At 37.0% G+C, this 11122-nt stretch overlaps 1 protein-coding gene across 2 annotated transcripts in view; it reads left to right on the top strand.

Moving 5' to 3' along the window:
• Positions 1 to 11122, top strand: part of LOC134533220 (cadherin-87A) — a 328672-nt gene that overhangs the window by 280801 nt on the left and 36749 nt on the right. For both annotated transcript variants that reach the window (XM_063370617.1, XM_063370616.1), the window contains exons 15-19: positions 4570 to 4734; positions 5345 to 5468; positions 6976 to 7167; positions 10493 to 10590; positions 10936 to 11091. In XM_063370617.1, coding sequence (XP_063226687.1) covers positions 4570 to 4734; positions 5345 to 5468; positions 6976 to 7167; positions 10493 to 10590; positions 10936 to 11091 — 735 coding nt within the window. The remainder of the gene's footprint in view (positions 1 to 4569; positions 4735 to 5344; positions 5469 to 6975; positions 7168 to 10492; positions 10591 to 10935; positions 11092 to 11122) is intronic.

The raw sequence follows: 11122 nt of genomic DNA, 5'->3' as shown, positions 1-11122 counted from the left end.
AACAATCTGGTGATAGTTGAAAAACTAAATGGGGACCTGAGAATATGTCTTGATCCCAATAGCCTTAATAAAGCTATTCAGCGGGAAATGCATCCTATTCCCTCTCCAGAAGACCTCGCCTCAAGACTGGCAGGGTTCAAGTACTATGCAACATGTGATTTGTCTAATGGTTTTTTACAGGTCACTCTTGATGAGGCCAGCTCAGAGCTGTGTTGTTTTGTAACACCGTTTGGGAGGTTTAAATTTAATCGCCTACCTTTTGGAATTAGTTGTGCTCCTGAGATATTTCAGAGGAAAACAACTGAGATATTTGGTGATATTGATGGAGTTGAGATATACTTTGATGACATTATTATGAGAGCAAACACTCAGTCTGATTTAGAGTCAATAGTTCGTAAGGTGTTGTGCAGAGCTAGAGAATGTAATGTCAAGCTTAATAAATCTAAGTTTCAGTATCAAGCATCTCGTGTAAGCTATGTTGGAAATGTAATCTCTGCACAAGGTATTGAGCCAGAAACAAAACATGTTGAAGCTATTGTGTCCATGCCAGTGCCCTGTAATAAGACAGAGTTGTTACGTTTTCTTGGCTTAGTAAAGTATGTAGGAAGATTCATTCCTAATCTAGCAAAAGTCTCTGCTCCTTTGAGACTCCTTACTCACAGCGATGAACCTTGGCAGTGGTCAGGTGAACAGGATTCAGCATTTGAATTGCTGAAAAATCTCATTTCTTCTGCACCTGTTTTAGGGGTCTATGACCCAAGCCTGGAACTCATAATCCAAACTGATGCATCCTCTCTGGGAATAGGCTGCTGTGCCTTACAGAATGACAAGCCGATTGCATTTGCATCAAGGAGTCTAACTAGCTCTGAACAGAAGTGGGCACCAATTGAAATGGAATTTTTGGCTGTAAAATTTGCTTGTGAAAGGTTTCATGAATTTACATATGGGAGGCCAGTAACAGTTCACAGTGATCATAAACCACTTGTAGGCATCATGAATAAGGACTTAAATGTGTTGACACCTCGCATTCAGAATATTAGGCTTAAATTGCTGCGATATTCAGTAACAGTTGTCCACAAACCAGGGTCTGAAATGTATGTTGCAGATGCTTTGTCTCGGGCATTTCTGAGAAGTGATGATAACTCCCATGACGACTTGCAGTTTTCAGTTCATTCATTGGTGTCCAATCTACCCATGTCTGAAGAAAAAAAAGAGCAGTTCAGAGAAGCTACAGCACAGGATCCCCAACTCTCGGCCCTCATGAAGGTTATTTCTGATGGCTGGCCTGTTTCAAAACAGTTGTTACCTGATTCCTGTAAAATGTTTTGGAGGTTAAAACATTTGTTGGAAGTAGTAGATGGCTTGATTTTTGTTGGGTTAAAAATATTTGTGCCTGCATCTCTGAGACCAGCCATGCTATCTTTAATCCATGAAACTCACTTTGGGATCAGTAAATGTAAAGCCAGAGCCAGAGAGGCACTTTACTGGCCTAATATGTCCCAGGACATTGAAATAATTGTTGGTAGATGTGAAGTTTGTCAAACCTATCAAAGATGCAACACTAAGGAGCCGTTGTTGCCACATCCAATACCTGACCGGCCTTGGGCTCATTTGGGGATGGATATCTTACAGTTCGCAGGGAAGAATTTCTTAGTTGTCATCGATTACTACTCTAAATGGTTAGAAGTGAAACTTCTTACAGATAAATCATCAACTGAAGTAATCAAACAGTTGGAACATATTTTTGCTAGTTTAGGTAGTCCAGATTTAATTGTCTCTGATAATGTGCCTTTCAACAGTTATGAATTTAAGAAGTTTGCTGAATGTTGGAATTTTAAAGTTCAAACCACTAGTCCACACTACCCTCAGTCTAATGGGCTTGCTGAAAAAGCAGTGGGTATTACAAAGCGTATGTTACGGAAGGTATCAGGGTGTAAAATCCCCTTATCTCTAGCACTACTTGAATACAGAAATACTCCTATTCCTGGTATTCAACTGTCCCCAGCTCAAATGCTGTTGCACCGTCGATTGAAGTCCAAAATTCCCACTCACTCAGATCTGCTTAAACCACACATTCATGCTGATGTTCCTGATAGATTACAGGCACGTCAGGAGAGTCAGAAGTTGTACTTTGATAGGGGTGCGAAAGCCCTCCCTGAATTGCATCCAAATCAGTTTGTTAGAGTTCAACAAGGTAATATGTGGAACCCAGCCACTATTGTTAGTAAATATGATACACCTCGCTCATATTTGCTTAAGACATTAGATGGCACTGTCTACCGGAGAAACAGAAAACACTTAAGGACAGTACCTGGCTTTGTAAATAATGTGCCTTCAGGTTGTGATACTGACTTGCCAAGAGACTATGAAAGTGCTACTTCTATTATTGAACTGGGTTCTGATTCTGTCAGTGGTAGTGAAGAAACAATGCTCGATTCATTGCCAACCCTTAGGCCAGGAAGGGCTATTAGAAGGCCTCGCTATTTAGAGGATTATGTACATTAGTTGTAGACATATGGAAATGTAAACAGTCACAGTTGCATGTGAGCTACCTAATTGTAGTGTTTTGTATGTAAACTTGAAATGTAAACAGATACTGTTGTTGAGCCATGTAACTATGTGAACTGGTTGTAGTTTATTGGGTGTAAATTTTGTATGTTTTTAGTGTCAATCCATATATAGTAAAGGAGATGTAAGATGTTATGTTGGCAACATGTTAACCAACATCCGGGCGGCCATGTTGTGTGGCAGGAACAATGAAAACGTGTAAGCTTGTACAGACGTGCAATTAAAGACTCAAGATGATAAAACTGCAGTGAACTTCTTATTTATAACAACTTGTACCGCTCTTTCTTGCTGCATGCTTATGTCTATCCCTGAGTGCCTTTGGGATTTTTTTCTCTTCTCTGATCAGTGTAAGATGAAATTACTATCTAGTTCCGCAGTGATACTTTTGTGTGTCACACCCGATGAATGCAGAACATTTGAATACAATGTGAGTGCCTGTGACTTTAAACAGCCCTTTCTCTAATGCTCGTGTCCTTCTGTCAAAAATAGCTTGTTTTCATCTGTGAGGTCGCCAGCCCTGGTGAAGGCTGCTCTTACGCTCTGGCAGATACTCGCAAGAGTTGGCTAGTTATGTACAGTACAGCGCCAACACAGAGGTGGTGTCAATCTCCACCTGACAGGAGAACATATCTAGATAAAACTCAAAATATGTACCTACGTAGTACAAGTGCTAGTGTTGTGTGAATTCAACATAAATACACATACACACAAAGCTAGAGATATTAAATAGTTTTTATTAATATATTTAATGGTTTATTCTAATGCTTCTGTTAAGTTATGATCATGCATGGCTGGGATTCACAACCCGAAATGGGGTTGGATGTCACAAAATTTTATGTAGGACAAAACGGAAATGTTCCAAAACAAATTCTCGACAGACAAGAGTGCTTAACACATTTCAAACTTATTCAAAGTGAGTAAGCAAGTGGTGCATTTTCCATAATTTATACATTTCGATGTGCACTCCAAAATCAGTGCTTGCTTCTGTTATTATTTCTCTGAGTGAAGCACGAACAGAACGATGCCCCAAGAACTTCAGGCCCATTAGGCCCTCCTGGCTCGACTGTTTAACAGGAAGGTGAACTGATCTCTGGGTTTCCAAATAGGCTTCATAAAATTTTGCACCTGGGGTTCCGTATCATGTGTAAAACAACTAGGCCTGTGGGAATACTAGTTTTTTGATGCTAAGCGCATATCATTTGAATGTCTAAAATATTCACGAAGTCAATTTGAACTGTGAATATTGTTCTCAATTAATGCTGTCTTACACTTATTTTACAAAATACAGTATTAAAGTTCAAAAAAAAGTTGTTTAACATCTGTTATGCTTTTTTTTTTTTAATTCCATCGCAAACATGGTGCATATGTACCATTCTCAATGTCGCAATTCGTGAGAACGCTATCCGTTAAGCCACTTCTCCAAGTAACACCACCAATGATTTTCATCAACCACATTAGCGCGTGTTTCAAAAACATACTTTTGTGGAGTAGTGCATATTAAGTAATCTGTATTTACTGAAATTTTGAGAAAAAATGTAGCGATTTTGCAAATTGTAGAAATTTGCCTGAATTTGACTCTGCTGTAACTCGTGAACTATTTATTTGATTGAAAATATTTTCCTGCAAAATTTCCAGGAAATTTTATGTTCTATAATTTTTATTAACTATATCTGACCTAGGTGGCGCTGGAGAGAAGATATTCTCGAAAAACTGGTTTTCTGTACCATTTTTTCAATATGGCGGCACGAGCGGCGGTCGCTCAAGGTCACAAACTCGAAATATTAATTAGGACACAGAACTGTACAAACCTACCAATTAAATACTTTCCTTGACCTTTTGTAGCGAAAGCCTCCTTTTATGTCTTCAGTGACTGGACTATATGGTTTTTGCAGAATGTATTGAACAAATTAATTAATTAATTAATTAATATAGGTACTTAACATTCTAAGTCAGTTGTGATTTTAATTTGTGATCCTTATCTAAATTGCCTCTTTGTTGCAGGCCCGTGATGCTGATAACTCCTCAAAAATAAGTTACTCAATAGTTGAAGGCAATAGTAACAACTTGTTCCTCATTGACAGTCACACAGGAGAGATAACTGTAGCTGACCCTAAAGGCCTCGACATGACAAATGTAACCAGCAATCCCATCCAACTCACTATTGAGGTATGCACAGTGAAATTAGTAATACGTTTGTGTGGTTTTAACTGTTTTAAGCCATTACTTAAATGTATCCCAAATAGATACGTATTTAATAATAATACTTATCCGAGTACATTTTGTATCTTGTCCCTTATTCCACTAAATATGTTTCAAAAAAATTTTACTGAAAAATATAATTGTTAAGTGGCTGCCTTGTTTTTTAAGGTATAGATTGATTGGTTTTTGACAGTTGCCAACTATGTTTGGATAAAGGACTTAGGTAATAATCCCAAAATTGTTCATCTAGCACAACCATTTAATCATAACCAGTATTTACTTTAAGTTAAAAAAAAAATGGAGATACATTTTTTTGTCCCTTGTGAGATTTATGGTCTTGCTGCAAGTTTTATTTATTTATTTTTTTTACTCCCTGTTGCTTCTAAAAACACACCTTTAATTAAAATAGTTTGCAACAGTTTGTGTTGAAGAACTAAGATAAATTCAATTGTTAAAATCGTAATATCCCCAAGGAGAATGGAGATTTAACAGATTTCGCAGCAATAGTGAAGCTGCGTGAGGCCGGACCGGGCCGTCACGTGGTCGGAGCTGCAAGGCCGGCTTGTTTTCACGGCAGGCGAGCGACGAGCAGTTCACGACCACGGCCGCGGTGAACATCTCGGTGCGAGACGTCAACAACAACCACCCCGTGTTCGGCAGGGAGAGCTACGTAGCGTCCGTTCAGGAGGACACTCCCGTCGGTGAGTGGAGACGAGTGTCCTGTTCCCAGTGGAGCAACACAAGTTTTCAAAGTGCAACTTTTCTTGACAACAATTCTTGACCAGGATTTTCACACCTTGAAGCATCGTGTAGTAGAGACTATGCAGTACTAGATTTTATTCTTGGCATGTTTTCAAAAACAAGTCATATCATAACCATAGATAAATCACAAATTATATTGTGAAAGTATGTCGGACTCACGTCTATGAAAGACAGCAATGTTAACATTACGTATTATTAGATAAAATACAGTTTTTAGTACATTTTTTTGTACATATTAAAAAATAGCTCATAACTTCTTACAGATAGATTTAACAAATAAATTTGAGTGCTTACACAGTTCCACTGGATACCACCTTTGGCAACAAAGACCTGAACATTCCTAACCAGATTTCTGTAGGAATGTAATGTCGCTATTCATACACAAAAGGAAACACAAGTGCCGGTAGAGCGACATCATCATCACAGGGTAACTGCAGTGAGTAGGTTATGTGACTTGCGCACCAAATATTGCTTGATGGCACGGGGTTTCAAAAAAATTAAGTTTTGAATTGAAACATCTTTACAGCCGGTTACAGATAGCAGAAGCAGCACATGATTTCATATAATTTCCAGTACTTTTTAAATGTTTAAATATTGTCTCATACTTTTGCATTCTTTTGTATAATTTTACATAATTTCTCATACTTCCGCAACTCATAATTGGTAACTCTAAACACTCAACTCTTAAGTTGAAACCAGTTTTAGCATTAGAATTGTGACTATCTGTATAAACTTTTCCAGTAGGGTTATGTATCATATTTTAGCTATCATAAACCCATTCATTCATTCTAAGATTCCATTGAAGACATGAACAGACACTAGAGTATAAGGGTTTATTTTCAATGCATGATTAATTTCCTTTTCCTTTTGTTTCAGTTCTACCCAATTTTTTTTTTATATATAAAACCAGAAATCATGTCATTACACCACATAATATTGAAATACAAGTTAATGCACTGTGTAACACTGATAAGACACTTCATTCAACATTTTAACAAATTACAAAAATTCTAACTTGTAATATACTTCATTAATATTAATATTTATTATTCTGATGTAAGTTATATAATTTATAAAACAAATGTATAGAAAATAATATTTTACTTGGTTTCATCTTCTTGCACCTTTTATTAACTCATTTTTACATAGCTAATATTAGTTAATTTTTAAGCACGCTTGCAGATTTATTTTTATTGTTGTGAATATGTCTTTCTTTTAATTGCTTATTGCAAACTATTGTACATATTATAAAAATGTATCCTATATCACAGTCACCATTTCATTTTTTTGGTGGAATAAATTTAAAGGTTCCTTTTTGATGTATTTGTCACAAAAAAAAATATAAATAAACAGAATTTATACAATTAAAAACAACAAAAAACTGTATAATCTTGTGTCTACATAGGTACATGTTACTGACGTGGAGTGTGTGTGGTAAATGTGAAGGTACAAGCATAGAACAGTTGCAAGCGACAGATGCAGACACCGGCATGAATGCTGAGATATCGTATGCGATCCAGACCGGGGCTTTCGAGGACTTTGCAGTGAACAACGAAACTGGGCTGCTTACCATATCGGGCAAGCTGGACTATGACCGTAAGAACACGTACGCCATAGAAGTTATCGCTGTGGATAATGGTGAGTAGAATAGTGGTTTCATAATTTTGGTATGAGCTTTCATAAGGAATTTTTTTTTTATGTTCATTAAAAGTGGCATACATCCTTAAAGTTGTACAATTTCCGAACTCTTATTGTCAGTGTGAATGCAAGTTGCGAAAGATGATAGGAAATGGCATGAGGTCTGCAGGTGTGAAGCTACGTGTCTTTGCGTGGAAGTCAGGACGGCTGACATAGTTTTGAAGGCCCATAACAAACTGTGAAAAATAGTGACTGAATGGACGTGCTCAGAAAGCCAGTAATTTAAATTTAAAAAAAAAATTGTAAGGATAAGTATACCTCGGAAGCCTTCAGGGGCATAGCCAGGGGGGGGTTTTAGGGGTTCAAACCCCCCCCCCCCTTAGCACCAAATATTTAATTAAATTTCTTAATCATCACTCAAACAAATTTCATAAAATTAATAAAAATTTTTACCATTACAATATTTAAATTTAAGTACAGAAAACTGCTAAAATAGCACTATTTTACACCTTAAAATTCAAATTTTTCCGGGGGAGGACCCCCCGCTTTAATACGGGGGGGGGGGGGGGGAACATGCTCCATAACACCCCCCATACACAAATCCTGGCTACGCCACTGAAGCCTGTACAGTAAGTCCTCGGTTTACGTCGGGGTTACGTTCCTGAAAACCGCGACGTAAATAGAAACGACGCAAAATGAGCCATGTTTCATGCCACCGGCCGGCCACCGGCCGGCCACGGCCCAAGGTCGGCCGGAAGGGATAGGAGAAAATGCTGTGTCGTTGCGGGAAGTAGATAACACTTCTACGTGCGAGATACGTGGGTGGCCGAGCAGGCGGGCTGGTAGTATTGCATCACCGCGCGGAGAGCAGGAAGCGTCCCTCATGATGTATGATAAGATAAGGCGGTGAACATGTAGCTTACGCTACATAGCATAAATTAACTACCGAAGGAAACAAAGAATTATAAACGAATTATATACGGTGTTTTGGTTAAAATAAAGATTTACGGTCATTGTAAACAACGTTATTGTGAATCGGCGACAACTTAAATTGAAACATGAGTACTCAAACATTAGCGACGTTAATCCGAAACGACGTAAATCGGTACGACGTAAATAGAGGACTTACTGTACTTCATTCCAAACCTCCTAAATTGGTGTGCTGTACATATTACTTCAGAAATATCAGCGTCTATATTTTATTGAAGAATACTAACATCCCTTACTTTATTCACATGTTATTTAACTTCAGGGAAACAATATGTCCATAGATTATCTTCAAATGAGTCTCATTGCAGTAACTGTACCTCCAAACTTTTAAACCACTTACAAAGTACCTATAAAATAATAATTAGAGAACAATCAGATAATGGCTTTCAAAATATCACCTAGATGTGTCCTATTAAAGTTTCAGAGCTTAAAGTAAAAAATCATTTTGTATAAAATATTGTTAACAACTTGGGTCAAACTTTTGTAGGTTTATACTTAGTAGGTAGGTACATTGCAAGTGGTTTGTAATTTGGTACAGATGATTTGGCTTTGAAACAAATGGACTAGTAGTGCAGATATAAACTTTTTTTCTCTGTATGTACATTACCTATGTTTACAAAATCTTGGTGAAAACTGTCTTGAGCTCGATGTAACCATTCATTATGAATAATAATAGTTAAGTACATGTAGCTTATTGATAAAACATTACTCAGTTAATTTTTAAGTAAAACATACTATTAAAGCCATTAGAGTAATACTAGAATCACAGAGTAACAGAAATAAGTAGGTAAAGGAGTTAACGTGTGTAAAGTACGTAAATGACTATTATTCAATATTGCAGGGTTAAAAATGAGGTTTTGAACTGAAACATCTTTACAGCAGCAGCTCATGATTTTGTATTCTTTCCAATTTTTTGTAAACATTTACATATGTTCTCATATTTCTGCTTACTGTCACATTTTTTTTGCATACTTTTACATACTTTAGCTTTTAGCCTACATTTGCAACTTGTAATTCGCAACTCTAAACTGTCAACCCTGAGGTTGGATCTGGTGTGACCATTAGAATTATGACAATATCTATAGACAATTCCAATAGGGTTATGTATCATATTTTAACTGTTATAAACCCATAAATTCACGCTAAGATTCCTTTAAATACATAAACATAAACTAATAAATAAAGGTCTATTTTCAAAGCATGATTACATTTTAAATATTAGAGTAACCTAAAAATTTCCTATTTGTCGTATCTGGACGTTTCACTTCTAACCCACATGGAGTCCACCCATGTTCTTTTTTTGTTTGAGGTATGATTTTTAAGTAGCTAATTACTGACATGTTACTGTTATTTCATGCATGTTTATTTGGCCATTTCATTAATTAAACTCCCTAATATTTTTAATTTTTGACTTTCTCTTATTATGGTAAATGTGTGTGTATACAAAAAACAAACAATTTTTTCCCCTTATCTTATTGAAAATTATGTATTAATGCTAAGCTGGTATTAAACTTAATTAGTTCTAAGCATAGCCTGCCCCTAGGTTTTGAGATATCATATTTGGAGAGCAAAGAAAAAACAATGGGTTATTTAATTAATTCTAATTATAAATAGAACATGATATATAGTTCTGGTAATGGGTAGTCCAATTTCCTGAACCTCGAGGCCAACCTCTTAATTTATCAATTAGCATGACGATGACCCAACATAATAGACGTACAGTGACAGATGTTTAATCCGTTTTTCTATGGTTTAGCACATTGTGTAGTCTGGCAACAATTGAATTGCTCGCATTCAGATTTGTTCAGTTGGATTGCAGCTGTTGACCATGTTCGCCAGGTCACATTACTGCGCTGTTTGCGGTTTTAGTTCGCTCAGAGTTCATCATTACTTTTGGTTTTCATTTCAGTACAATGTTTCCTGTTTTCTGACAGTATACATTTCACATTTCACGAGTACATTTCCATTATAAAACTGTATGCTTTCTTTCTATGGAGTAGATAATTAATACTTGTTTCAAATACCATTGTACTGTATATCAATTTTCCTTTAATTTTCCTGTTAAAACTACTATATTGACGTTCGATAATCTAACTAAATCACTCATCTCTCATGGCAGTGGTCTGGCCGTATTAAAAACCTTTTGCCATGCCTGGGATGATTCTGTCAAGAGAATTGAAAGTTGTCTTTATCTAGTGCAATGAAAGCTAACAATTAAATGAAAATAACTCAGTAACGTACATATTCATTATGTTTACGCTCTTCTTTGAAAGTTAACAGCCATAGGTAGTGTGGATACCACTTCAGTGAGATCTGTTTATTTCTTGTTGAACAGGTGTACCTCGACTTACTGGAACGACCACAGTTACCATCAACGTCCTGAACAGCAATGATAAGGACCCGTACTTTTATCCAGCGACTCAGAGGGCTGAGGTATGTCGGCAAACATTTGACTAATAGTAATAGTAAATGCTTTATTAATACATAGGATTTATTGGTTAAGTTTAGTCAGAGCATTTGCTATGACTATAATTTGCTGCAAGGGTAGTACCTATTCAAAAAGTAGTATACTGTAAGTGTTACAGACATTTATGGTTCAATCTTGCAGCAAAGCAGCCCCATTGTGAAGTTTGTTGATTTTTGTTTTATTTTCTGCTAACACTGAACTACTGTTTCGACACCTTGGTTGAGGCCAAGACTGTGAAGATGATGTGCCGATGTTTCGGCATGCCTTGTTGCAACCGTGTTCGAAGCAGTTGGTCGGGGTGTTCCGCTCAGGTGCCGGAGGATGCTGTGCCTGGAATGGTGTTCTACACGCTGCAAGCCAAGGACCCAGACATCAACGACACCGCTGCTCTGAACTTCGCGGCGGCAGAGCCAATCACAGCGATCGACAAGAACGGGAGGCAGGTCACGGACAACAATGCGTTCAAGGTCACTACGTCACAAACAAAATTTCTTCATT

The sequence above is a fragment of the Bacillus rossius genome, chromosome 6, assembly GCF_032445375.1.
Source record: "Bacillus rossius redtenbacheri isolate Brsri chromosome 6, Brsri_v3, whole genome shotgun sequence".
NCBI classification, from domain to species: Eukaryota; Metazoa; Arthropoda; class Insecta; order Phasmatodea; family Bacillidae; genus Bacillus; species Bacillus rossius.
Note: the sequence above shows the minus strand (reverse complement) of the source record. Positions and strands in the feature narration are given on the sequence as shown.